The sequence below is a fragment of the Alexandromys fortis genome, unplaced genomic scaffold (genome assembly GCF_014885135.2).
Source record: "Alexandromys fortis isolate MF-2015 unplaced genomic scaffold, M_Fortis_MF-2015_v1.1 scaffold_74, whole genome shotgun sequence".
In the NCBI taxonomy this organism is placed as follows: Eukaryota; Metazoa; Chordata; class Mammalia; order Rodentia; family Cricetidae; genus Alexandromys; species Alexandromys fortis.
In genome coordinates this window covers 275327-303269 of record NW_026068008.1, presented here as the reverse complement: position 1 = coordinate 303269, position 27943 = coordinate 275327, and the positions used below count along the sequence as shown (strand labels likewise).

Genomic DNA, 27943 nt, shown 5'->3' with positions numbered 1-27943 from the left:
TATTACAGATGGTTGTAAGCCACCACATGGTTACTGGGAATTGAACTCAGGACCTCCGGAAGATCAGCCAGTGCTCTTAACCTCTGAACCATCTCTCCAGCCCCCCAGCCCCCCAGTCTGATTCTAATCTAACATTTCTACTGTTTTTTATTCAGGGGCCAGTTTCTGAGAACCTACTGTAGCCACTGGCAAAGTTACTAGTCTTTAAGACATCTGTCTGTCTGACACTTGTCCATCCTTTGCGTTGTTTCTTCCTTACCATAGATCTGGAGGGTGTGACTCACTCCATGGATGAAGACTGTAGAGTTTAGTGACGGGCCACTTTCCTACATTGTCCTCCCCAAATCAGGCTGTTGAAGACCAGTTGGGTCTCAGACTAGTGTGAATTCCCTGCTAGCAGTTCTTAGGATTCCCAGAATCTCTACAAAAGGCAACTGTGGACATGAGGAAAAACATAACTATCTAAAACAGCTAAATCTTACAAGGACACAAGCACTGCTGCATTAAAAGATTCATCTGTGTGATGGTGGGCCCAATAATCCCAGCCCTTGTGAGGCTATTCATCTGTGTGATGGCGGACCCAATAATCCCAGCCCTTGTGAGGCTAAGGCAGAGCAACTTTGAGTTCAAGGCCAGCCTGGACCACAGGAGACCCATCTCAAAACAAACAAACAACAAAACAAAGCCAAATCACCTTCACCAAGTAAAGAACAAAAGCAGGTGACTTCCAAGTGCTGAGTGGGAGAGCCTAGCCAGGACACTTAAGGGAGCTGCCACCGCCATCGCTCTAATCTGTGGGCCTTGCTCTGAGCTGTTGCCACGGCAGTCAGTCTGCCGCCATCACTGAGTCTGCTGCCATCACTGAGTCTGCTGCCATCACTGGGTTTTCCTTGCAAATTTTATATACAGTGTGTGCTTTATACAGACTCTGAGAGAGGTGTTCCAAGAAATAAAGTCTGGGAGCAAAAGGAGCACTTAAGGTGGTAATTCAGGCTGCTAATATAACCAAACGCTGTGACATTAGAATGCTATTCAAATCTTGTTCCCTGATCTTTACATTTAATCCCCAGGCTATAGTCTTTGTTTAATAGGACTAATAAAAAGGCTTGATGTGCCTCAGCAAATTTCAGGTAAACAATGAGGAAAGGAGTATGAAGGGTGAAGTATTTGATTGGGGAATTTCCGAGAATTCCAGTTTACTCCTAAATTCATTCATTCATTCTTTTTCTTCCTTCTTTGTTTTGTTTTTCCAAGACAGGGCATCACTGTGTAACAGCCCTAGCTGTCCTGGAACTCGCTTTGTAGATCTGCCCGCCTCTGCCTCCTGAGTGCTGGCATTAAAGGTGTGTGTCACTATGCCTGCTTTATCCCCAAATCCTAAGGGTAAATGTTTGCTGTTAGTAGAGGTAGAAAAAGAAAGTTCCACATTATCAAAGGGCAACAATGGTGGGACCACTGCTGAGAACGTAGATGAGAATGCGGGGTGGCTGGGTGGTCCACAGCTGGGCTCACCCCCAGCAGCGGGGCCAGGGTGTACAGGCTTTCCAAGGACACACTTACACTGCAAACCAGACACGATTATAACTTTAATATAACAAATATTATTAAAAGCAGCAATTCAAAAACCAAAATCTTTTCAAAGGTGCACAGGGTTATACTGTCAGTTGACAGTAACGCAGCCATTATCTTGTGGGAGTAAAACGTTGGTGTTAGGAGTCAGGTGACCTGGTCAGGCCTTGTGCTATCACCCCCTCCACCACCACCTTCCTGCTCCTCAGGCCCAGTAGGGAAGGGGCAGCCTTGTTCTCCGTTTTTCCCACCAGCCTGGAAGGCAGATGTTGCAGGTTGGTATGCTCACTGAAGCTAACAGGAGGCCACAAATCTGACCCCAGTTCCCACACTACCGCCAGCCTGGGAGTTGGCCTCACAACTCTCCTTCCACCTGGCCCCACTGGGGGACCTCAATGGCAGCAGCTGTGAGACTGAGAACTGGGCCCAGCGCCCATCTGCTCATCCTTGCCTCAGACAAGACAGGGAAGCAGAGGGAAATGAGTGGCTGTACCCAGAGTGAGAGGAGACGTCCCTTTGCAAGGCACTGCAGTTGCTGAGGTTTAAGGCAAGGGCCATCTAACTTCTGAGGCCCCCTGAATGCTCACAGGCAGGTATGGAGGGGTCAGGCCTACTCATGGAAACATCAGCCCCTGACAGTCCCCATGCTGTTCATTTTCACCTTCCAGCTGGCAGCATGCAAAGCCCCGCCCAGCTGGAAGCCACCACAGCAGTGAGGCTGGTCCCAATCTGCTGTCCCTGCCTCCCACCCCAAGGCACTTCTTCTTTCCAACCAAGTGAGTCAGTTTCTAATATCTCTGCAGGCAAACTAATGGCTCCTTGCCCACCTCCTAATTTTGGTTTCCCTCCAGATAGGGCTGTTTGTCCATTTTTAAGGGTTCTATTTATACCATCAACGACAAAAGCTTCCTTTCTGAAGGGAAGGAACGATTCAGGCCCTTGAAAAACCCCAGCCTGTCCCCAAAGTGATTGTCAGTTCCAGGGCGAGGCAGGTGCTCTGCAGAAGAGGGGAGTCTTTTGTGCGTCTCTGTTGGGTCAAGTGTTTGGTTTTCACATTTAATTGCAGCATGTATCCCTGGAAGGGGCCAAGGACAGGAGCCAGGGTGCCAGGAGGGCGTGGGAATGTGACCGTGTGTCTGTACACACAGTGGTTTGGTGTGGGACCTTGTGATGAGTCTGAGATTCAGTCTGACCTGGCTTGGCTCCCCATCATTTCCTCTGAGATCTCAGTGTTTAAGAATACCTCTGTGCAGCAAGGCCAGGCTGTACTCCATGACAGCAGTGAAGGGTTATTGCTGGGAACAAGCTTCTGGGACCCTCAGAGCTGACTCATGTAGTCTCTCCTCTGAGCCTCCTTAAAGGACCCTGCTGCTGGCCTCTTCATCAGAGACCCAGTTCATCACCCCCAGGTTTTGGGTCCCAGGCACTCTGAACTTTCTCAGACACCCCTACCCTCCTGGCCTTAGGGGTATTGGTGAGAAAATGGGAGACCCTCGGGGTCCAGTGAGAACCCAGTGAAGGCAATCCAGTGAGGGACAGATGTACATGTGCACATGGCAGATGTGTGACCACACAAATACCCAAAATGGTTGAGGTAAAGAGATGGAGAGCTGGGGACAATGAAAAAACAGATTTAGGCCTCGGGATCAGGAGGGGTCACAGTCCTTTGGTATTCTGGAACCAGAGGAACCAATAAACAGTTTGAGGGGTGTAGAGTGTACAATGAGAAAGAGTCACTGGGGTCTTGGAGACACAGGCAATTGGTACAGCAGCACAGACTTTGGCCTGGCGGGCAGCAGGCAGGGCTACAGCCAGGCCCTTATGGCTCTGTCCTGCTTCCCTTCCACCACCCCAGCCTGGAGAAAACAGGGAGCCAATGGCTTCTCTGTCCCTCTTTTGGTTTCCAGGGATCTAGGCAGCCCCTGAGGGTTAGTCAGTAAGGGGTTGTCCCTTCCCATTCTAACAGGTACTGAACCTTGCCCTCAGGCGTGACCCTCCGAGCCAACACTTGATACTTCTCTCCACAGGCCAACCGCCCAGCTGCCCCAAAGTAGTTGGTGATAGATGATTTGAGGTGGGACAAGGAGGAGTCATCTTCACTGATGCTTTCCAACGTGTGGCTGTCAATGCCTTCATCTGGCTGCTCAGCGCCCAGAGCTCCCTCTGCGCTACTGTCTGAGGGGCAGCGTCCATCCAGCTTGGCTGCCTTACGCTTTGCCCGCAGGGGCATGTACGCTTTGGCTGCCAGCTTCCTCTTGCGGCTGCCTACTGTCCATCTGTATCAGGAGGGGAGAGGGATGAGTTGGAGCAGTTAGTAGATTCCTCACCCTGGGAGTCTCTTAGGTACCAAGCCAGACAGGTACTCTGAGGTACTGTGCCAGACCCTGGGCATGAATTATCGTGCTCAAACTTCACAGTAGTTCTGTAATAGGGAAACTGAGGCTGCAGAGAAGAAATCAGCTGGGGAGGACAAAGGCCAGGATTCAAACCCGGATATGTTCAACTTTGAAGCATATGTTCTTTGTATCTGGGAGGGTGGGTCACTGTTGTATATACTTTTGAAGTCCCACAAGTGCAGAGGCCTAGTTTAGCCACCTGGTTCTTTGTATGGGTTGGATGAGCTACACAGGGATGGGAACTGAAGGACCTTGTTCCACACAGCAGGGGTGTTAGCACAACAGATACGCGAGACAAGCTGCACACTAAAGGGTGCCAAGACATGTCTGCCACGACCTGAAACACTAGCGAGAAACCAAAGAAACGGGAAGACGAGGGGTGTGTAGCTCAGGGTTAGAGTATTTCCCTAGGGTGCGTGAAGCTCGGCTTTGATCCTTAGAACCCAAATTAAAGTTCCAGAGGCACAGCTGAGAAGGACACCCAGGCAGTGACAGGTGAGAGTAGAGAACAGTTCCCATCTTTATAGACACTGCAGTCTTAAGTCTACCCCCACAAAGTCTCTCCACACTCTAGAAGACGGAGGCTCCAGGGTGCAGAGGGGGCTGTGTCTAACAATAAGAGGGGCTATACCCTTAGTCAGACTCCCCAGGGTCTTTTGCCTTCCCCTACAGTCTGTGCTCTACGTAGGCTTAAAATAAAGGAATTTTCCTCTTAGAGACCCTGAAATACAAATAAGACAGCCAGGAACTGAGAGCAGGAGCCCTGCGGTCTGAGGCACACACACAGAGGCCAAGAGGCTCTGAAAGAACTCTAATCAAGCAGTCCCAGAACTAGATTGCTTGACTAGAGGGATCACACAGTCATTGCAGGCAAAGACTGTCCCAAGCAGAAGGTAACTTCAGCTTCCACCCTGGTAACTTGGAATAGAGGGTCCAGAGCAGACTCGGGCACAGAAGACCAGCCCCCTCCCCCATCTCTCTGTCTCGAGACCTGGAAGTGCAGAATAAATCTTTATCCATCAGTGGGAGGTGGATAAGCTGGGGACCGCTGTCCCGGCAAAGCTCACCTGGAGTCGTAGGAGAGGCTGGTGGAGGCAGAGCCAGAGGTGCTGGCGGCATCGGTGGAGTCCACATCTGAGAAGAAGGTCTGGCCTGAGCTGGCACTGAGAGGAAGAGAAGACACGCCTGCTGCTGGCCAGGCTCAGCAAGGCCTCCAGCCCGGCCCTTGGGGTCCCTGGGAGCCTCTCTGCCTTCTGTGGCTCTGATAGGCATCCTCCATCCAGCGGAGACCATCTTCTCCTCATCCTAGACCTGCCCTGTCTTATTTTCCACCCATTTAGTCTTCGAAGTTGGGAGTCAACAAAACTTTCCCTGACCAACCTCCCCTGGTGAGGGACACACTTGGTGTCACAGTTCAAGAGCCATTAGGCACTTGTGCGAAATTTCGCAGGTACAAAGTGCGTGAGGAGGCTGGGGGCTAAGGAATTTAGCTAACACTGCACAGTTAGAACTGGTAAACATGGACCAGAGTTCCCAGCTCACTCTAAATGCCCCCATTCCTGTTCTATGGCCTCAGTGGTCCTCAGTGATTTTAGGAACAGAGAGGTAAAAGATGAAGTCCTTGCCCTTGAATCACCCAAATAGGGGTGCTATGAGCTCTAAGCAGGCTTCTAGCACAGTCTGGGAGGGCCAGTGAGGGCTTCCTGAGGAAGAAACATCCTGATTTTGGGGATGGGGGAGGGCAGAGGCCTTAATGTAACCACAGTGAGAAGGTAGCCATAGACTGTCCGTCTGAGGTGTGAGGCAGGAGAAGGGGGGAGAGAGATGGGGCATCCGGACCACTGCTTTGGAGGGCAGAGAGCGCTATGCTACAAGCTGTGTACCACAGAGTCTCAGGCAGCCCTGTGCATCCTGGATCTTACAGCTGAAGTTTCAGAAGGCCCAGGAAGAGAGTGTCTACACCCTCAGGATGTGTGCCTTCTTCACGCTGGGGAGTGGAGCCCCCCTTCAGCTCTAGAGTATCAAGTACCTTTTTAAACTCTGAATTTCATCCAGAGTGAAGTCGAATATACTGGCCAGGTGGTGGTTGGTGCTCCAAGCAGAAGTGAAGTCACTCTGTAGACATAAAAGAGACAGGATCAGTCACAGGACAATAGACCCCCCCCCCCCACTCCCCGAGCAGCCTTATCCCCAGCTGAGAGGTATATGGGATGCTAAGGCTGCTGATCCCTTGGGTAAAGCCCGCCACTTCTTCCTGACTGTAATCTGTGACCAGAGAGCCAAGCCACCCTGTATTCTAGTCCTGACCTCCTCTCCAGCCATTTGTCTGACTTCCATCCGCCTCTCTGGGTCTCAGTTGCTTCCACTGCCAAGCTCAGAGCCGGCCTTACTCAGAGCTCACAGGAAGTACCATTAGGACTCAAGGCTGTGGTGAAAGTGTACTGCAAACTGTAAAGTGCTGGAGAGCTGAGGCATGGTTAACACTTCCGCCCACAAGGAGAGTTTCAGTGAGGATAATCAAACAAGAAAATGTGCTGAGATGGCTCTAGGCTGGGCTCAGCCACTGCTTCGAAGTGGAGTCTAGAAAGCTGCTGCCCCCAAACATCCCTGTTTTGTCCAAACTGGGACCAGGATATTATCTACCCGTGCCCCACCCCTGTGCTCTCAGGAGAACCTGGGATAGATAAGGCCGTCGTGGTCTTAGGGTGCCCGTCTCTTCCCTGTTTCTCTGTAACTGAAAGTGGACAGTTTTGGGTACAGTAAGGACCCCCTAGTGTATGCTGTCCCTGCACGCGGAACTAGAGAATAAGAAACCAGGAACTAACACTGGGAATAGCATCTTCCAGCAAAAACTTTGATCTTTTTCTTCTATAAACTCGCCTTTTCTGCTGCTGGGATTCATGAGGCAACAAACTGTGGAGACAGAAAAGGGAGAGGGTGGCCTCGTCAGAGCTGGAGGGCCAGGGAGGGGCTCACTGTGAGAAGCCTCAGGAATGCTGGGGGCAGTGGCCAGTATGGGGTCAGGAGGGTTTGGACAGGGCAGAGTGAACCTGGGAGCCGCCCCAGGGGCAGTGAATGTGGAGTGGCTTTAGAAAGTGAAAAAGAAAAGGTCCTTGCCCTGTGCCCCTAGAGAGGAGGCTGTGCCCAGCCAGGAGAATGAGGGCATATCACACTCTGTGAACCTTCTCTGCCCAGCCCTAATGCAGCAGGGCTGGGTCCCAGGATGAAGCTTCTAGGAAATGAGGAGTCTGTGAGCTTCTCACTAGCTCTCCCAGAGTGCCTAGAGCTGGACCGTGCTGGGACTAGGGACCCCAGGCTTACAGTGGGGCCACCACACCACCTGGGCCCATTGCATAGCCTTCTCCCACCTGCAGGAGGGAGCTGGGAGCTTGGACAGACAACCCACGCTGGCTGTAGTCACAGCCCCATTCACCAGCACTGACCCAGGCTTGCTCTTTCCTCTCTTATGAAGCAGCTCAGAGGCCCCTCTCTCACTTGGCATCAGCCCCCTGTCGGGAAGCAGCTTTCCCGGAGGGGTGGGTGGGACGCGGATGCGCAGGCGGAAGATGCATTTTTTCTTCTTGATCTCCTTGCCACACAGGAACCTGGGGTGGGCAGGAAAGGGGTCCGGGCTGTCAGAGTGGAGCAGGTGACCAGCAAGGCCGACGACCTCCCTGTCCACAGAATGAATCCAGCCCCCAGCCAGGAATGTGGTCAAGTGCCTCCCTGCATGTATTCTGGCTGAAGAACAAAATGCATGAAGCCGGGAAACAAGAGGAAGAGGGTAGGACGGGAACAAAGTGCAGGATTCACCGGATGTGGTGGCACGCCCTTGTGAACTCAGCACTTAGGAGTCTAAGCAGGAGGAGCAAGAGTTTGGGCCTGGGCCAGAGAGAGACCCTGTCTCAAAAAGTAACCAGCCAACCAATGGGTAGGAGGGAGAGTGGGAGGAGGAGGAGCCAGGCAGGGAGCAGAGGCTACACGGTAGGGGGAGCCTTCAGACTGAGACCCCACCTGTGAGTCCCGGAGCACCGCCCCCCCCCTCCCCGCACTCACCGGCTTTTGTAACTGTTGAGAGCGTTGAGGAGTTGAGGTCCTCGATCTGTCACAGGGGTGCTGGTGAGCTAAGGGAAGCAGGCCGGCAGGCCAGTCAGCCATACACACGCAACAGAGGAGGCACTAGCCTGATCCCCACCCCGCCCACCGCTGCCATTGGAGCCTCATCCTCCAGGTGAGAGCCATTAGCTCACAGTCTTTTTTACCTCTCTGAGCTCTTTTGCCCGCCTGTACCACAGAGGAAAACTCCTGACCCCAGGGCTTCAGGAACTTTACAGAGCTGTGGCTGCAGTCCGGTGGGAGACTGCCTATCATGCACAAGGCCCTGGGTTCATTCCCCAGTGCTGCTTTAAAAACATCTGCACACTAGACCAGTAGTGCCACCCTATGGGATCTATGACACAAATAAAGCATGGGACACGGATGAAATTTCACACACAAATGTGCCTAACCAGAGAGTACATTAAGTGGGACTATTTAAAAGGTTATGAAAACATCAGTAATCTGGAACCACATAAAAGAGATGATCTAAAATAGCATATACTGTTTCATGGGAACCATAAAAAAGTTAAGAAGCAGGATATACCCATGCTTTAATTCTACGTATTTCTCCTGAGTAGTGAAAATATGGATCCTTTCAAAGTATACTTCTGTTTTGATCATTTAAAATTTTCTTTCTATTAGAAACATATATTGTTTTAAAAAACATATTAATTTTTATTTTATGAGTGTTTACCTGCATGTGCGTATGTGTACCGTGTATGTAGTGCCCGTGGAGCTCAGAGGAGGGTGCTGGGTCCCTGGAACTGCAGCTACAGACAGTTGTGAGCTGGCATGTGATGGGAATGGAACTGGGTCTCGCACAGGCAGCGCAAGTGCTCTTAGCTGCTGAGTCATCTTTCTAGCTCCTATGCATGATTTCTATAAGCCAGGAAAGTTATGAAAAAAATACCACCTCTAGGGGCTAAAGAGGTGGCTCAGAGGTCACTATCACGTGTTCTTGCAGGGGACCTGGGCTTTGATTTCCACCACCAACATGGTAGTTAAGATCCATTCATAATTCCACTTGCAGGGAACCAACCACCTCCTTCTGGCATCTGTGGTCACCAGGCATGCGTGTGGTGCACAAACATACATGTGAGCAAAACACTCATTCACATTAAATACATCTAAAAAATTGCTGACTCTAACCTTCAAGGCTTTCTGTGTCTTATAGCTTACCAAACACTATAAATGGAGACACTATATACAACTGCATGCTATACATAAAAATTACCCATTTTTTTTTCAGATTACACTTTAGTGTGTTTGTGTGTGTGTGTGTGTATAGCATGTACATGCCATGACACATTTGTGGAGGTCAGAAAACAACTTGGGGCATGGGTCAGTTCTCTCCTTCCACTACGTGAGTCCTGAAGATTGAATTCAGGTCCTCAGGTCCTACTGAGTTATCTCAATGACCCTTGTTTGTTTTGTACAACCCTGCCTCATCAAAGAAGTTTTGGGTAGCGAGTGGGAGACATCTCATTCTGCAGTAGTAAAGAGGACTCCGAGAAGTTGTTAGGGCAGAGGTCTACATAGCCCCGCAGAGGTGGCTAAGTCTCTCCAGCTCTGCCAGTATCAAAGTCTGTTATTTACGGGCACTAAGGCCCCTGGAAACAATGCAGAACCAGATCAGCAGAAGACAAACACACTGGACTTTCCAAACTAGCCAGAAAATCTTGTGCGAGCCAAATACCGTAGCGGAGAGTTCTGCTCCAGCCTCACTTGGTGCAGTGACTCAGCTCCCCAAGCTGAGTCAGTGAAGCCCCAGAAGACCACTGCTCAAACTGGAGACCAAAGCCCCTTCCCCAGCACAGGCTCTGAAGCTCTGACTCAGTCGGATATTTGTATATATGCTACCCTGCCCTGCAGGGTCCCCAGCAGGTATCTCTGGCACCGAGGCCTCACATACCTTGCCAAGCTGCAGGAGCTCCCAGTGTTGGTTAACAAAAGCCAGAATCTCCTCGAAGTCAAAGTACTTCTTCTTGCTCTGTACTCCCAGGTTGTAGAGGGCCAGGTGAACTATGTCCACCCTGGGCAGGAAGGCAAGGGCCAAGTGAGGGCAGGGCAGAGGGAAAGGGAGGAGCTGGTGGGGACAGTCCCATCCTCTCACCATCGCAGGGGCAGTCTCTCGATATACTCCGGGCCTTGGTTACACACGGAGCAGAAGAACAGGTAGAACCTGGGGGTAGCAAGAAGGGGCTGTGATGAAAGGGCACCTGACCCTCGGCCTCGGCCACCCCCTCACTCCCACCTGCTTCCTCACGGTCGGCATCCACTCCTGGGCTGTCAGCCTCTGAGTGGTAGAGGGAAGAGGAACCAAGGAATATGTCGCTATCCCTGACCCCTCTCTGAATATCACTGCCCTAGCATTAGGCTCTATTCATAGAGAGGTTGGGCTGTAGTGGTCACCATTGTCTCTTCTGACACACATGCACACATGCTCACACACACACACACACACACTCACACTCACACACACACACATGCTAACCACCAGCCAAGACTTAAAAATGCATAATATTTGATTTTGTATATAATGCCTCCCATTAGCTTAGTCCTACTAACTAGAAGCCACCCATTTCCCTCATGGCTTCTATGGTAACATGGTAAGGCTAAGGTAGAGACTCTCTGTCCTGAGACATCTGTAGAGACTGGAGCTTAGTGAAGGCAGGAATTTGCTTAGGGTTCCGCACACATCAGTGGAAGCTAGGCATGTAGCCGAGCGTGTTCCTTTATCATCTCTCGGCCTAGCATAGCTAATGTCTCTTTTATCTTGAGCTGTCTCCTGTAGACAGCATAGGGTCTGGCAGATGATCTGAGAAGGTTGCTGCGGTCACCCCTGTCCGCTATGCCCAGTCAGCACCTACCGGTCTCCAAACATCATAGGCTCATTAAGGCACTGTGTGCAAGCTTCATGGAACCACTGCCTGCAGCGGCGACACTGTAGCATCCTCAGGTACCACCTGCAGACACAGAAGGGCTGGGTCAACCCCATCATGGCCAGGCTTAGCGACTTCCCCCACACAGAGACGGGGAAGAGGACCATTGCCCACAGGGACCAAGCACCGTGAAGCCAGAGCTATGTCACCTCATTGGATCTTGCGTCTAGTAGAAGAAAAATGCACCATTGGTGCTGGCCTTGATGTACACAGGGTTAACACGCACATTCCCTGGTTGGCTTCAGATCTGGTTTAGTTTTCAGAGGAGACTTTTGGAAGTGCATTTATTTATTTTTAAACAACTGCCCCATTAAACATTGGGAAGCACCTACTTACTAATGCCATATAGGTTTCCGTATACTGTTTTTCATCTGTCAGTCATTAGGTCTTCCAGGATACTGGGAAGCTCAAGGGTAATTAAGGTAACTAAGCCCATTTGAGAGATGAAGCAGTTCAAATGGAGTAGTTAGAGCCCAGCTGGGCTTTAGGTAATCTCTAGACAATCAGAGCTGGCCCTCAAACTCAGGGCAGGGGAAGCCGTCAGTCTGCCTTCCACAGAGGGTAGAGACCCTGCCTCTATTGTAGATAGCCCAAAGGAGCAAATTCAATTGTCCATGGATGCTCAGGTGGACAAGCAAGACCAGATCCTGCCCACAGCAGGCAAGACTGTCTTCCATGACTCCAGCACAGACCCTACCCTGCCGGAGGTCTCCAGGAAGCCAGGGCACCTACCTGTTTGTCTGACCTCTACTTCCTGGCACCACCAGCAGCAACAGAATATCAATTCCCAGCTCCTGTGAGCCTTAATGTTACCTCTGCTCACAAGCGCACAAGGAAAAACTAAGTGAACCGAGAATCAGGAAGGCAGAGCTGGCCAAGTGCTGTGCCGGTTATGGGCATCTCTGTCAGGCCTAGGCCCTTGGGTGGCTCCAAGAAAAGCTCTGCCTTCTACTCTCCTGCCCTCTGGACAGGTTCTCACTCGGAGTTTACTTTCAGGGACCACCCCTTAAGGCTCCTTGACTCATACCTGCCTTTTCGCTGCCATCCGACTTGCAGTTCCCCCCTCCACGGCCTGACACTTAGACCCCGCCCTCGCGACTATCAATCCCGGCCCGTCTCCCCAAGACCTGGCCCCAGAGCTGGCACTCTGGGTCCGCCCCTTCAAGATCCACCTCCACAGCCTGATAACTGAGGCTGTCGTCCCGCCTCCACTGCCTGCCGCTCAGACCCCACCTCCTAGCTGTCACGTCACTTTAGGACCCATCCCACAGCTGTCAATCCAGACCCGCCCTCCAGACACTCAGGTCCCACCCCCGATCTGTCACTCAGGCCCCGCCCAGTGAGGTCGGGCTCTTGTGTCCGGCTGTCACTCACGGCGCCTGTCAGCCCACCCGGAGCCCGGGGTCTCCCGCAAGGCCCCGCCCTGCCTCCTTACTCTCCAGGCCCGCCGCAGTAACAGTAGCATTGCTGCTGGTTGGTGCGATGGGGCGAGTCCCACTCGAGCTCCTCGGGCTGGTAGGACAACACCATCTTCACCGCCTGCAGCGTCCTGGCGATGGCGCCTTTCTTCAGCGCACCTCCTTTCTGGGGAAAAATAGGGCCCAGGTCACCAACTACTCGTGTTAGCACACAGCTATCAGGAGAAAAACTGCCAGGGTTGGGGAGACCCAGGCATTTGATGAGCGTCAGAAAAGCAAGGAGCTTTTTCTCACCAATCCTAAATCCATCCTGTCTCCTTCAAAGATATTAATAGCATTAGTAGCATAGTAAGCACAACACAGACAATAATTAACCACGTGCAAGGGGCATGTAAATAAAGTTGTCCTTTAGCAAACCACCCTTTATTGGGTGCCCATTTTATGGTTGGGGAAGTTGAGGTTGAGAGGCTCTGAAAACTGGCCTAGGACAGAGAGCTAGAAGATGGCAGAGCATATTGAGTCTCTAAGGCCCAAGTGATTAGTCAGTGATGGGTGCTGGGGCCTGAGTCTGCGAGGCTCTGGTCTGCCCAGTAGGCAGGGAGGTATGAAGGCAGGGGCTGGGGAAAGGGGAGTGCTCACCCTCACAGCCAGGGCAAAGATGCAGCGTCGGCAGAACCATGGAGTGAGGAGGGGCCAGTTGGCACTGCCTGCTACCGGGATGTGGCACTGCTGGTGGTAACCTAGGGCAAAGGAGGGGACGGTGAGTACTCGGGCCCAAGGCTAGTTGGTCAAGGGCAGGGAGCTATGGCAAGCCCTAGGGAGCGCTGCCTGCCAGCTTCCTGGCTACTGGCTGGTGGTACCCAAACAGAAGCCACGCTGGTACCCAAAGAGGGACTAAAAGACAGTATTGGCCACTTCTAGAGGAACCAAGGACGGGCTTCAGTGCCTCCCCAAATTGGATCTCTCATTGCTCTTTCTCAGCTTTCCCCAAGGCAGGGATGCCTGTCTCAGGGACAGAGGAGAAACAGGAAGGCAGATGGGACCTCAGCAAGTGAGTGGGGGAGGGACCCACTAGTCATGGCCTTCCCTGTTCACCTACTCACCCAGGCCACACTTCCCACAGATGAGGATCTCATTCATTGGCCCTGATGTCTTCCCCAGGCAGATGTCACACTTGGGCTCCTCTCCTGGAACACCGGCTGAAAAAGAAGTCCTCTCAACTCGGCTCCAGCTCACAGGACCATGAAAAAGTCAAAATTCCAGACTGGGAGGTAATCTGTACTTGGAACTGGCAGAGCTCACAGGCCTCCTACTAGGAAACCTAATTCTGTTGTTTAGCTAAGTTGTCACGGTGTTGAACTGCCTTCTAAATATACATTTACACATAGACAATTACTATTCTAAATATACGTTATACTCATAGACAGTTACAGAGAGGTGTCTGTTTCCTGTGAACTGCCGAGAAACAGCTGTACAAGATGCTGAGAAAAGTTACTGTTGAGGGCTCAGCTCTAAGAAGACATCTATACCATACCCTTCAAGGCTCATGAAACACTGGAAGGGGGCCCAGGAAATAACATAAGACAGCTGGAAGGGCTGTGAACTGCTATTCTTTGAGCATGACACGGCCACTGCAATTGTGAACTTTTTTTTGTTTGTTTGTTAGGTTTTTTGGTTTTGCTTTTTGGAGACAAGGTTTCTCTGTGTAGCCCTGGCTTCCTGGAACTCACTATGTAGACCAGGCTGGCCTCAAACTCACAGAGATTTGCCTGCCCCTGCCTCCCAAGTGCTGGGATCAAAGGTGTGTGCCACCACCGCCTGGTGCAATCATGAACTCTTAACAGTTGCAAATGACTACACTGGGTCTGCCTAAGAATGGGGCCATCAACACCAGATACTGACAGCCTCTGGGAGAGGGGTAGGTGGAGAGGAGGGAAGAGGCGATGCGGTTGAAGGGAGAGCAGGGAAGGTTGAAGAGAGAGTAACAGGATTGCATACTGCACGGGCACGAAACTGTCAAGGACTTTCGTTATGAAAGCAATAATAATAACCACAGCGCAGGAGGTGAACTCTGGCTGCGCACTGGTCTTCCCAACAGGCCCCCAAAGCTGCCTCACCAAACCTCCATAGCCTTTCAGAGGTAACACGTTCCAAAGATGGAGAAACTGAGGCTCAAGAAGTTAAGGTCCTTGCTTATAATCAAGTGGGAGAGTGGGATTCAAACCCACAGTGATCTCACCGCTAATCCTTTGCTCTTTTGATCACGTCTGGCTCCCTCTCTTACCTATTCTGACTTGTTCTGCTAGACATTTTTTATGTTAAAACACTTACTACAGGATAATAATGCAATGCTCCCATCAACTGTGAACTCACAGAAAACCCTGTTTCAACTATATTCTCTCCCACATCTATCTCCACTTGTTATTTCAAGTCAAGACCCAGACATCCATTCATTTTTCTATAACTACTTCAGATCGGAGCTCCCTCTAAACACACTCATAAGCTTTATTAACAGTACCTGGAATCACTTTTATTTCCAAATGCCTGATTAAAATGTCATTACAATTTTATGTTTTGAATCCAAGTCCAGATAGAGTGCCCAAGTTAATGTCTTTGTTTTAGTTTATTTTGGAGCTGGGTTCTGACCCAGGGCCTGTGCTTGCTAGGCATGCTCTCTGCCCCTGAAGCAGAGTCACAGAATGGCTTTTCATTTACTGGCTCATCCTCAATCTTTTTTTCACATTTGTCCTTTTTTGTTAAAGAATAAATGTATTTTTATATCTGAAGTACTCGTGTGGTTATGTTAAATGTATTTCTTCCTTTTGAGGTGTGCAGTGGTGCCAGGCATAAAATCTAAGACTGCACACATTCTAGGCAAACCAGAGCCACTTCATCCACCGCCCACAAACACAACTTTTCAGTGTCTATACACACATACAGCTTCATGTGTGGGCAGGTGCACATTGTGTAGGCCACACTGCTCAGGGGCTAAGACAGGTTTCTCTGTGTAACCCTGGGTGTTCTGGAACTAGCCCTGAAGACCAGGCTGGCCTCTAACTCAGAAACTCGCCTGCCTCTGCAACCTGAGTGCTGGGATTAAAGGCGTGCACCACCACCACTGCCTCATTTTGTCTTTTTGAGATGGTGTCTCATTGAGATCTAGGGATCACTGACTAGGCTGACTGGCCAGTGAGCTCCAAGTATCTGCCTGTCTTTATGGAATTACAAGTGCGAACTACCATGCCAACTTTCCCAGTATGGGTTTTGTCTGCATGCATGTGTGTGTGGCCTTGTGGGCCTGCTGCCTGTGGGCCTGGTGCTGGTCAGAAGAGGGTGTTGGATCACCAAGAACTGCCCTCACAGATGTTTGTGAGCCACCACGCGGGTCCTCTGGAAGAGTCGCCAGTGCTCTTAACCTCTGAATTATCACTCCAGTCCCATGTCCATTTTCTTATGTGGGCTCTAGGGACCAAATCTGGGGGCTTGTGCTATCAAGATAAGATTTTATTGACTGACCCACCTTCCCACACTCTCCTTAAATATGTTAAAAAAGATTTTTTTATTTTATTTTATTTTTTTTTAGCGCAAGAGGCTTATTGGAGGAGGTACAGGGAGACAGTGAGAGAGCAGAAAGTGCATTGGGGTAGGGACATGAGGGATGCGGGCCGACAAGAAACAAAAAGGACAAGAGAAACAAGAGAGAAAAGAGGTAAGAGAGGAGCAAGAGGCAAGAAGTGAAAATAACTTTTAATTTCTAGTTATGGGTATATGTGTGTCTGTGTGGGTGTGTGGACGTGAGTGCAGGTGCCGTAGGAGGACAGAGGACATTAGATCCCATGAGATGGAGTTACAGGTGGTTGTGAACCATCAGATGTGGGTGCTGGAAAACAAACTCAAGTCCTCTGCCGGAGCAGCACCCACTTCTAATGCTACGCCATCTTTCCAGCCTTTAAATGCATTTTGATGTGTTGCTTCTGTTGTGTTACTCCAGAAGGCTGCAATGTTTTGTTTTTAACGGTTTTGAGAACAAGTCTTGCTATGTGGCTCAGGCTGGCCTTGAACTTCTGCCTCCTCCTTAGGATGAAAGTTTTGTAAAGGCAGAAATGGTATTATTATACCTCTGTGCCCTAAGTGCTCTGCATGGTATATGGATCTGCCGACTAAAAGGTCAGGCAAAGACCTTGCCTTGTTCTGCACCCAAGGATGGTGGTACCCACATGTAGTCAGCCTCCTGTTGCTTTATAAAGTGATGGATGCATCATAACCGTGTCATGCCCAGCCCGGAGCACTCATTTCACGGGATGCCAATAGGTCACCGGTGTGTGGCTGGATATGGTCAGACTGTTCCTGGCTACACACCTGCTGCGCCCCTCCCCCATGCCTGGTGCCCAGTGGGGCACAGTGAGATGCTTCCCAAGCCCTGTGAAATGGAAATATCTTTCTTCTGCTGCTGGAGTTTTATGCTTTTCCTAGAAGTATAACCAGCAGGGGATGCTCATAGCTTTGGATCCACAGAAAACAGATTAAGGTGAAAAGGACCACAGGGAAGTACCATTCCCCCCGGCCATAGATTTTTGATGAAAAATCTTTTTTGTTTTTAGCCCTACTATGTGTGGCCCATTTGGTCAGCCTCTTGGCTCACCCTCGCAGTAGCAGATTCTAAGAAACCGCCCCCCTCCAGCGCAGCGGCTCTGAGCTGAGCAAGCTACACGATGATCTCATCTACTCTTCCCAAATGTCCGGTGAAGCCTGGACTTCCACTGTCTCTTTCTTTCAGTTGAAGAAATGGGGACTCAGAAAAGGGACGTCCCTGCTCAAGGCTGTGTAGCCAGTAGGAGACAGATCTAGAACATGGTCCAGGGGCTGTCGGGCCCTAGAAACCTGCCTCTGTTCTGTTAAGGACGTGTGATATTTAATAGGGTTCTTCTCTCATGCCAGTTGTCACAGTTAGTGTCTGGAGCTCCATGATTGACTAGTGACCACCCAAATCTGTGCTGCAGAGCCTGAACGACCCCCACTGGCTATGTCTGTAACAGTGTCAGCTGTCTGAAGGCGGGTGGTACCCAGCACAGCTCTCTTCATCCTAAAAGCTGACCCAGCTCTATCCAGGCAAGGCCATTTCACGCTCTCCTGGCTCTGCCTCACCCCCACCTCCTTGCCTAGGGGTAGAGATTTAGAGATTCCCCACCAATTTCTTCACAGGCAGATGAGGAACACAGTTCACTTCTATAGCTGGACTCCTGTCCTCTGGTCCCCTCCTCCTCCCTAGCTCTAGAGGAGCACACACCAAACATTCAGGAAGGACACAGACTGCAGGCCTGACACCAAGTCCTAGCACTCCTAGTTCTAGTCCTTGCTTGAGCCCCTCCCCCATCTGCCCTGCCTCCCTCCTGAAGTGTGCGCATTCAGGCAGAGGCTCAGTGTCACACAGCAGAAAACCGATCTTCATCCCTGGTGGACCCAAGGCTGGGCTACATGGGCTGGCACAGGTGCCAGGGAAAAGGGTGAAGGCAGAGAAGAAAGAGTGGACACAGGGGGAGGCCCAGGGACCTCGGACACTCACCGTGCTGTATGTCCTTCCACAGGACCCAGTATTTGGAATTATCTTCAAAAGTCACAAGGCAGCTTTGCTTAGGACTGCTGACCTGAGACAGGAGAGGGGCAGCATGAAGGAACAGCAGGGAGGGGCGGGTCTTCCTCCAAATCCTGTGCTTTGTGCTTCTGAAGACAGGTAGGCCAGGAGAGACGGGCACTGTTCTCGCCACCTTGGAGTAGGGCCACCAGGGACAGGGTGACAGCTGCATGGGCATGTTTTTAAGAGCAGAGCAGGCTAGTGTGTCACCCATGTCCTCCTAGTCTGGTGGTTTGCTTAAGTTCTCTAGAAAACCTGCTGGGACACGCTGGCTCCTGCGGACGGAGCCTGCGAAGCCAGGCTCTGGTTCCTTCCGCTTTCAGCTTCTAGGAATGAGGGGCAAGGAGTGAACAGAACGGCCCTGACTTGGGCCTGCGGCAGGGAAGACTCACCCTCTTGATCTTGCCGAGGTAGTACAGCCCGTCCGTCCACCGACACAGCACATACTGTCCCTCTGTCAGTTTGGACATCAAGTCTTTGAAGTTCTTTTTGGTTTTAGACAGGGTCCCCTTGTTAGGGGGGTGACTGGTGGCACCATAGGCTTCTCGAGTCCCTGGTTCCAGAGTTTGAGTCTCCATCAGTTTCTGCTGACACCAGGAGAGAAAGAAGATTCCCACTACCTGTCCTAGGAGGCGGAGGCCTTGTCCTGTATGCAAACCCTCTGGGCTCAGCTCTGAGGGAGCAAGCACTTAAGACTTCAAGTCTCCCCTGAATGTGTTCAGAGACAAGCCCACCTAGCAGTGAAAACTTTTGGAGTAGCTTGGGAACAGGTGTGGCAAAGCCTTCTGTAAACACCACCCCCATCTCTGGTCTCAACTATTTGATAATTTCATGGACATTTAAACTTGCCCATGCTTTCGTCCACATGCACAGTGGCCATACCAGCCCAACACATCAGAAGACTTCTCCAGCCAGCGGGCTGCCACAACAGCTTCTGGTACAGTGGCCTGAGCATCCCTGCCAAGTGTCCTGCCCTCTCTCCCAGCATGCCCTGCTTTCAGTTCTGCCCTCATCTTTTTCCACCAATTAATTCATTCACCTTTTCCAAGCCTATTTCTTGAGCCCTTTGCTTCCTACTGCCTGGCACCTGGAATGAGGAGTCCCCAGGTCACCCTGGCTTCCCCAACCTGAATCTTTCAGAAAACTTATGGTTCCCCAAACCTTAACTGGTGTTCAGCCTTATTGCCTTCTCCCCTCTGTGGGCTCACCTGGCACCATACCCCACCATACATACTCTCTTCGGGTCAAACTCGGCTTCCCTATGTTGCAGTGTGTGGGGTCGGTGGGGGCAGTCCTGCTCTGGTTCCCTCTCTCTGCCTAGGTGCTGGGCACCTGGTGCCCGGCCTGCTGACAGAAAGACAGCTTTGGGTGTGTTTTCATGTGAGTGCCTCTTCAGAGACTGCAATGACACTGTGTGGCAAAGTGCCAGTCCGTCTGTGAGACTAAGTACACGTGTGCGTGTGAGGGGCCCTGGGGCAATGGAGTTAGGGTGTTGGCTGTCCAGATAGTGGGTGTCTACCTCCTTCTGCTATCTTCTTCTTTTTTACTCCTGGGCAGAGGCACAAGCACCAGGTAGGGGCTGTAGTCAGAACTCTTGTCCTCTTCCTTGGCACTTGGCTCTTAGGGCGCTGGGAGGTCCCTACTTGCTCTGGCTGGAGCTGGACCGGCCTCGGCAGGTTCACAAACTGACATTTCCTCCCCCGCTGAGCTTTTGGGGGCAGGCCGGGTCGCTGCGCCCCCGAGGCCGGGCTGGGCCCCCGGGTAGCGGCCCCCCCACCCCGCCTCCATCCTCCTGGAGCGGGCCCCCGCGGGCTGTGATTGGCTGATTCAAACCCATCGCCACAGAAATGCTTGTTTGCGGGTTCCCGTCGGCATCCAGTTCAAATCCGCGGCACTGGGCGCGCGGGGCCGGGCGGGGGCAGGAAGCGCGGATGATTCATGCGCCGAGGCCGCTCCGGGGCGGCCGTTGGCTTTTTAAAAGGGTGTTCTGAGGGTGGGGGGAGGACAGCTTGCAGCAGTGTCCCCTTCGGCTCCAGGCACTCCTTTCCTCAGTTGCTCCAACTGCAAACTTTCCCCGCTCCCAGTCCGTCATAGCCTGATTTTGGACGTGAGCAAAATCCCAAATGCCCTCCTATCCTCCCCTCCACAGCTTCGTATGGAAAAGAAAAGACGCGCGGCCACAAACGGAGACCTGTCACCCACACTCTGCGGTGGGCTGGGGATGTGGCTGGGATTCCCAATGCCCTGAGGGTACTCTCGGTCTCCGTCTCCGTCCCCCATCCCACAAGCGCGCAGCTCCACAGGACTCCACCCCCGCCCGGGGATTGAAGGACTCAACCTAGTACCGAGAGGTTTCTAGAAGAGGGGTAGTGTGCAAGGATTGAAGCGTGAAACGCGGAGTCTCCCGGGGCGCCCGCGGCGCGGGACTTACCGCGAGGCAGCGCGTTCGCCGGTCCCACTTGGAGTCTGGCCACCAGGCACATCGGCGGCGGTGGTGCGCTCGGCCCGCGGCTGCCCGGCCGAGTGTCCGCCCGTGGGGCCGGGGTAGGGGTCTCGGCGGGGGCGGGGCGGGGCGGGGGCGCCGCGGGGAGGAGGGGACGCGGAGAGGGAGGGGCCGGTGAGCTCAGGAAGGGGCCCCCAGGGCGCGGGGCGCCATCTTTTTCGCGTTTTCCCGCGAATTATTGACGTCCCCGCTTATGTAATTAGCAGGGGCCGCACCGGCTTCGCCATTGGAGCCCGTGGCCGGCGGGGCCCCGCAGCGCCTCCCGGGGCCGCCCCCGCGCAGCGAGCCGAGCTGGCACACGCGGAAACTCAACTGCACAGAACCACGGCTGGGCAGGCGTGCGCACACCACACGCACACAGTTACACCCAGACCCTGGATGACCCGGGTAGGTCGCTCAGCACCTTGATCTTACAGCACCAATATTTCACTCCACCTCCGGCAGACCAGGGCAAGCCTCAGAGAACCAGACACACTCAAAATGACACTGTCCCCTCAGCATAGGCTCCCGCGGAACCACGTGTAAGGCACATAAGTCAGCAAGGATAGAGCGCCGACACAGAAACCACAAGACCCACGCGGGCATGTCACCCACGCACTGCAGAGATACAATGCAAAAGAGGCAATCACATACACCACGTGCACAAACAGCACTTAGGACAGATCTTGTCGATAGTCTCGACAAGACAGAGTGTTCCCATCCAGACTCCCTCTTGGCGCCAGGGCTGGAGAGAGTGCTGGCTGACACCCCTCACTCACATTCCTGCCTTCAGGCTGAAGTGCCCATTGCACCTGCTACCATGGTGCCTGCACACACCCCTGCCGAGTGAGGGCATTCATGGGAGCCTTCCCTGCTCATGGTCCAGTGGCCCACATTGGCCCCCTGCTCCTTGGATGTTGGCAGTGCAGCCTGAAGCTCCTGTCTGCCTCTGTCCCCTAGCTTGAGATACAGGAGTTCTGCCCTTCCTCATTCCCCATCATCCCCTAGTATTCCTGCTCCTCCTGTCTTACTGCCCTCATTCTGGGTCTTTGACCCACCCCAGAACCTAGTTATCTGAGAACCTGTCTTCCTTTTGCTGAGTCTGGAAAGGAAGTTGGTAGCAATCCCATCAGACAGGATCTTCCAGTCTAGGAAGACCAATTCAAAGGCACCTGCATTTAGTCACTTTCAGCAGAGATAACACCCGTCTGTCCAGGATGCTCTCAAGAGCCTCTAGGCTGGCCAGCAGCACCTTTAGGATTCCAGGGGCAGAGATAGCAGAGGAAGCATGTCTCTGCAGCTCACAGGCTGGCGCCACCCATGCCTGGGTGTGAGACCCTGAGTGTGTCACTTCAGCTGTTGGGAAGGTTAGGGGGCACAGTATGCAAAGCCTGTCAGTCCACGGGCGTGCAGAAGGGGAATAGTGTGCTTGGTCAAGAAATATGTACTCACCCTCTGTTCCCTTGCATAGGGTACGACTCCAGGCTTAGGGCACACAGGTGAGGAAGAGAAATAGGGCCTGCAGTCTGGTGTTGGGGCAACACATTTATGTAAAAAGAAGATCTGGGCATGGAATTGGGGAATTCTTGCTCCGAAGCCAGCCCTGCTTCTGAGTTGAGGGATTGTGGGTGAGATACTCCCCACGGTTTATGCACATTTTTGTCTATTCAAAGGTGGTGGCAACCTCCTGCCTCACAGGGCCGTTACCCCAGTAAAGGTTGATATAGAAAGGAGCAGGTGCTTTGGTAAATTACAAAGAGGCCTTGTGTGTGAAGTGAGAAGCGAGAAGGACATGGCAGGACACTGTAATGCCACAAGAAAGGTGTGTCATTCACCTTGATTTAGAGGCTTAGTTTCTGGTAGGATTCAGGAATAGGGAGGCACGTGCTTCAGGAGGAGGGAATCGAATGGACTGCACACACAAAATTTAAAAATCCATGTTAAAAAGTGAGCAGTGAGCCGGGCTGTGGTGGTGCAAACCTTTAGTTTCTACACTTGGGAGGCAGAGGAAGGCGGATCTCTGTGAATTCGAGGCTAGCCTGGTCTATAGAGTGTGTTCCAGGATAGTCAAAACTTCATGGTAAGACCCTGTCTTAAAGAAATCAACCAACCAATCAATCAATAAATGATCAGTGCTTGCTTAGGCAGTATATAGACTAAAATTGGAATTATACAGAGAAATTTAGTATGATCCTTGTGTAAGCATGACATACAGATTCATTATCACTCCACGTTTTTCCCATAAGAATGTTGTTTGCTAGGGGCCTGGAGAGATGGCTCAGCAGTTACAGCACTGGTTGTTCTTCCAGAGGACCCGGGTTCATTTTCCAGCACCCACAACAAGAACTGTCTGTAACTCCTTTTCCAGGGGATCTGACATCCTCACAGACATACATGCAGGTGAAACACCAATACACATAAAATAAAAATAAATAAATTATTTAAAAAGAATGCTGTTTGCTGCAATTCTGTGTTCTTTGCTTTTTTTTTTTAAAGGGTTGTTGATGTTGAAAAGTCTTAAATAAAACTGATTTAAAATTTAAGACCAGGCAAAAGATATCAACAGATCCTTCCCCAAAGAGGAAACCCAAATGGCCAAGATGACCAAAAATATAAAGAGACGTTCACCTTCATCAGCCAAGTGGGAGATGCAAATGAGAAGGGCCATGTTGTGGCATCATCTTATGTCCCCAGGGTAGCAAAGAGTTAACATCTGCCTGTCTCAGAGAGTGGGGGTAGTTAGGGGGCAGTGCCAGGGCCTCTCAGGTTCTGCTGATGGGGATGTCAATCTCTAGCACTTTGGAGACCTGGTGGGGTAACATCAAGTGGGATTTAAGATACGGGTACTTCCAGTTTAATGGTACTCAACATATAATAGCAAATTATATTCTGAGAGAAATTAAACTAAGACAATGGACCCTAACATACATACATGCATACTAGGGACAGATGAGCAGGGAGGTAGGTAGGTAGCCTGGGATAGAAAATGTCCATTTGTTCATTTAAACCTGCGAGACTACACTGTGCATGGTTTTAGTGATAGTCAGGGGGTGTAGAGGTATTACCATCTGTGGGCAATGAACGATACCGGACTGGTGTGTGTTTGTGTGTATGTGTGTGTGGCCTGAGATTGGAAAGAAGCACAAAGAGGGTTTAGTCAGATCTGTACAATTTCTTTCTTAGAAAAGACCAAATATGTCCAAGTATGAGGATGTGACAGAGCTGGTGACTGGTCTTTAGTCATCTCTACTTCTCTCCTTCCTAGCCTGCGGCTCTCCCTCTGCTTCTGGACTTTTCCTCCTGGAGGGAAGAGGGAGTGACTAGGAGCCTTGAAGCCACCAGGACCCGGGAAGTTCATGAAAATGAGAAGATCTGCAACCTCTGCCCCTCTGTAAGGTTATAAAAATAGTAACGAAGGGAGCTGGGGAGCTGGCTCAGTGAGTTAAGTGTGTGACAGGCTGGAGGCTATGACTTCAAATGCCCAGAGCTCACACAGAAGCTGAGCACAGTGGTTTGCTTCTGTAACCACAGAACTCAGAGTGGAGACAGCAGACACGGGACTCACTGGACACCTAGTCTAGCTGAAACAGCAAGCTCCAGGCTTGGTGAGAGAAAAAAAAAAGTGTTCATGTCTCCCAGGGAAGAGTTACAAATAATCTGGTCACTGTGAAGATGCAAGGCACCCAAGACCCCAAGAAAGTAGAGGAAGAACATCTGACATTGACCTCGGACTTGTGTACACATGGGCAAACACACTTGCACACGTATGAATATATCCATCCCAATGTAGTAAACCCTATCTGGAGAGAGAATACTTAATGAAGCTAACTGCAGGGCGGGGAGATCTAAGGGAGGAGATTTAGTGAGCTGTCACTCATAATGGAGTGGGCATTTTGGTGATGTAGGTTGTCACCCGGCTACAATTAGTGGCGATAAACCCATTGATTGGTTCACAGCATAGGCTAGAATGGAGTCGATTCTTTGGTCTCTCCATTTGGGGTGAATAGGTGTTTGTTCAAGTCTCCTAGGAAAGACTCATGTTCCATGTTTGGGACAGCTGGTCATCATCAAGATGGGCACAGGAGGTCCTGAGATGATTGCGTATGTGGAGGCTTGGGGTGCAGTGCCACTTAAGTGTGCAGGGTGGTTAAGGCCACAGCTCCTCCTAGGTCTGCCATCAGTTGCCTTCCTCTTTTAAGACTTGTCACAACTTAGTGAGCCAAGCTTGACAGATGTCAGGGATAGGGTGGAGGGTTACAGTGGCAGGGGCACATACACACATACACACACACGCACACACGCACGCATGCACACACACGCACATACACACACACGTGCACACACAATGCACACATGCGCATGCACTTACACGCACACATGCACGCACGCGTGCCTGCACACACACGCACATGCACGCACAATGCACACGCATGCATCACACCAGGACATGCTCCATCCCCTCAGCTGTACCTCCTCTTCACTCAGCACTGCCCCTTTTATATTTGGTTAAGGAAGATGTAGAAATGTACAAGGAAGAAATACAAGCCACCGGCGATGGTCTCCATCTTACACTTAAATCACTTTTCCTGGAATGCAGTGCACAAATCTTAAGTCGCTTGTTTCACTAACTTACTTTGAAAAAACATCATTTTGTTTCAGAACCCTTTACTCAAGTCCTAAGCAATATCCATGAAGGTTCTATATGAAATGAACACGTTTTACACAAATATTGGATATTATGGTCATTCAGTCTATGGAAATAATTATCATGCAGGTGACTAGTTAGATGGGTCTGTGTTCTGTGTCTAAATTTCGAGGTCAGTTTAGAATGATTTTATCATGGAGGTGTTTTCTCCTTCCTTCCTTCCTTCCTTCCTTCCTTCCTTTCTTTCTTTCTTTCTTTCTTTCTTTCTTTCTTTCTTTCTTTTTTTCTGCTTTTTGAGACAGATTTCTCTGTGTAGCTTTGGAGCCTGTTCTGGAACTCACTCTGTAGACCAGGTGGCCTCAAACTCATAGAGATCTACCTGCCTCTGCCTCCTAAGTGCTAGGATTAAAGCTGTGCACCACCACTGCCTGGCAGGTTTTTTCAAATTATAGTTGAAAACATGGCCATTAGCACTATTTGAAAATGAGTGGGTTGGCGGGGTCAGCCTGTGACCTGTTGAAGTGCCTGTGGCCTTGGTTAGCTGCCAAGCCATAAACACTTTTTACCTGTGGCTTTTGTGGGTAAATAAAAGAAGTCAAGTTGTCTATTCCTCTAGAAAGGGAACCTTTGCCAGCTCATGGAACTGGAATTGCTGCTACCCCACCCCCACGTCACTATGGAATACAGTCTCTCCATCTGTTAAAAATGAATTGGTCCTATCTGATTGGTGGTGGCACATGCCTTTAATTCCAGCACTCAGGGGGCAGGGACATGTGGATTTCTAAGTTCTAGGCCAGCCTGGTCTACAGAGTGAGTTTCAAGACAGCCAGGGCTACATGGAGAAATCCTATCTTGAAAAACCAAAACCAAACCAAAATAAAACAAACAAAGAAAAAATAGTTGTCTTTCATATCTACTTTCAACATTCAACAGTCAGTTCGGGAGCCATGCTGTGGACACTTGTCTGTTGGGATCTTGGGTGTGCTAAAGATAAAGAAAGTTCAGTCAATGGCCTCAAGTTGTCCCTGGCCCAGAGCTGGTGTGAGGAGAAGCAGGACAGACCATCAACAGGTAATTGCTAGAGATGGGGTCAGATAAGCAGGCTGGATTTGAGCACACAAGAATGACTTCCAGTATTCTGCCCCTCCTCCCCCAGTAATTGAATCATTTGATCCTGTGACCTTGGTCCTTGTGTCTCCTTCGGGGGTAATCTGAAACAAATTCTTAACTAACCAGGGTTGCTCAGTGGTTAAAGTTCAGAACAAATGTGTGGTTTTCTGTCATTCATCATAAATCATCTCGCTCTGTTCTAAGTTTTATATTTGAGAATTTGAGCATCATTTTTTGTCTCTCTTTCTTTTCTTAAAAATGGTTTTACAAGACAGGGGCTTCTCTGTTACATCTCTGGGTGTTATGGAACTCACTTTGTAGCCCCGGTCTTGGACTCATAGAGATCCGCCTGCCTCTGTTGGGAATAAAGGCATGCACCACCACTGCCAGGCTTTGTCTTCTTGTTTTTGTGGTGTGCTGTTCCATTTTGGTCTTGAGAGATGGAAATTGAGGCAGTTGCAGGAGTTTAGCAGAATCTTTGTATCAGGGCAGACATCAGAATGAAGAGCTGTTTTTTAGAAGTGCTCTGACCTTGAGGAATCCTTGTGGAAAAGCAGTGATTGCCCAGCTGAAGGGGCTTTGCAGCCACCTCACCTCCTGACTTTGGTCATGAGAAGCCTCAGGCACACCAGAAGCTTTTGGTATTATTGTGTATTGCAAGCAATACATAATAAAGGACCAGAGTCTGGGGGGCAGCGTGTGATGCCTGTGCCGCTCTCCTTCAGAAAGACGGGTAAATTGGGGTTAGGGACCTTGGTACTAGGAAACACTTGTGTAACTGTCAATAAAATAAGCCTTTTTATGGTTGTTTGGGGTTCAGTCCTTCAGAGAAAACGGACCTTCCTGCTGCCACACAGAGCTTAAAATTTCATCTTGGAATATCAACCTGCGCCGCACAGAGCACCAGACAGAAGCAAAGTTAAGCCATCGAGCCCGGTGCCTCCTCCCCAGCCCTTAACGTGTGGCCTTCTGCCTCAGCGAATGTCCATTTGCAGGCTCGAACACCTTTGATATCATGATATTTCACCTACATGCTGTCTCACCCCACGCCCACAGCTGCAGGATGAGCAAGGCTCCAGGAAGGCAGAACTTCCTCACCTGTGGCTAAGGAAGCTACGTGACATATTTACAATCACACAGATGGACGTTAGACATGGCCACTGGGGCCAGGGAGCTAGCTGAGAGGACCTCCCTTGTCAGCTCCTAAGTCCCCATTTTCATGTGGGGGAACTCTCTACTAGAGGCTCCTTCAAGGACAGGGAAGCAGGGAAGACTTTCAGGCTGAGTGGGAAATCAGTGCAGAAGCCAGATCTGCTGGCATTGTCTTATCAGCTCTCAGGCAGTCCCTGGAGTCTTTAGTCTTTTCTTTTAAATTATTTTTACGATTTAGTTAAAATATAATTATATCACTTTCCCCTTTTCCTTTCCTCCCTTCCCCCTTCACCTCTTCCTAAGTTCCCTCCCCCTACTCCTTTGAGGTCTCCCCCATCTCTGAAGTCGATCCCTCTTCTTCTCCAATCAGTATTGCTACATATATATGTAGATGCAACATATGTGTGTGTATTTATGTACGTGTGCACAGATATATAAATATATAATCTGCCGAGCCTGGCTGATTGGTTTTTTTTTTTTTTTTTTTTTTTTTTTTTTT

General features: G+C 50.7%; 1 protein-coding gene and 1 non-coding gene across 5 annotated transcripts; one reads left to right on the top strand and one right to left on the bottom strand.

Moving 5' to 3' along the window:
* Positions 1–1617: 1617 nt before the first annotated feature.
* On the bottom strand, positions 1618–20839 carry Phf19 (PHD finger protein 19). Of its 4 annotated transcripts, XM_050161788.1 has the most exons (15): positions 20487–20839; positions 18448–18639; positions 17987–18068; positions 13527–13622; positions 13063–13163; positions 12441–12589; positions 10934–11029; positions 10177–10245; positions 9976–10096; positions 8022–8089; positions 7409–7570; positions 6791–6878; positions 5995–6080; positions 5033–5128; positions 1618–3845 (listed from the first exon to the last, which is right to left on the bottom strand). In XM_050161788.1, the coding sequence occupies exons 2-15, from the start codon at positions 18631–18633 to the stop codon at positions 3503–3505; spliced, it is 1743 nt and encodes a 580-aa protein (XP_050017745.1). In that variant the 5' UTR covers positions 18634–18639; positions 20487–20839; the 3' UTR covers positions 1618–3502. The 4 variants fall into 4 exon arrangements, 3 of the variants coding, with proteins under 3 accessions (XP_050017745.1, XP_050017747.1, XP_050017748.1); XR_007595329.1 differs by lacking the exon at positions 6791–6878 and having other exon boundaries at positions 3805–3845; XM_050161790.1 differs by lacking the exons at positions 12441–12589; positions 13063–13163; positions 13527–13622; ... (1 more) ...; positions 18448–18639; positions 20487–20839 and adding an exon at positions 12033–12149.
* Positions 20840–22669: 1830 nt separating this feature from the next.
* Positions 22670–22775, top strand: LOC126513428 (U6 spliceosomal RNA). The gene has a single exon (XR_007595332.1). It is a non-coding gene; the product is annotated as a U6 spliceosomal RNA (small nuclear RNA).
* The last annotated feature ends 5168 nt before the right edge of the window (positions 22776–27943 follow it).

Excerpts from the sequence above, each read along its gene's own strand:
- Phf19 (XM_050161788.1), bottom strand. The coding sequence starts at position 18,633 with ATGGAGACTCAAACTCTGGAACCAGGGACTCGAGAAGCCTATGGTGCC. Across the intron at positions 11,030-12,440 it reads TACTGCGGCGGGCCTGGAGA|GTGGTACCTGAGGATGCTAC; the intron begins GTAAGGAGGCAG and ends CTGTGTCTGCAG. Across the intron at positions 10,246-10,933 it reads CCTATGATGTTTGGAGACCG|GTTCTACCTGTTCTTCTGCT; the intron begins GTAGGTGCTGAC and ends TGCTACCCCCAG.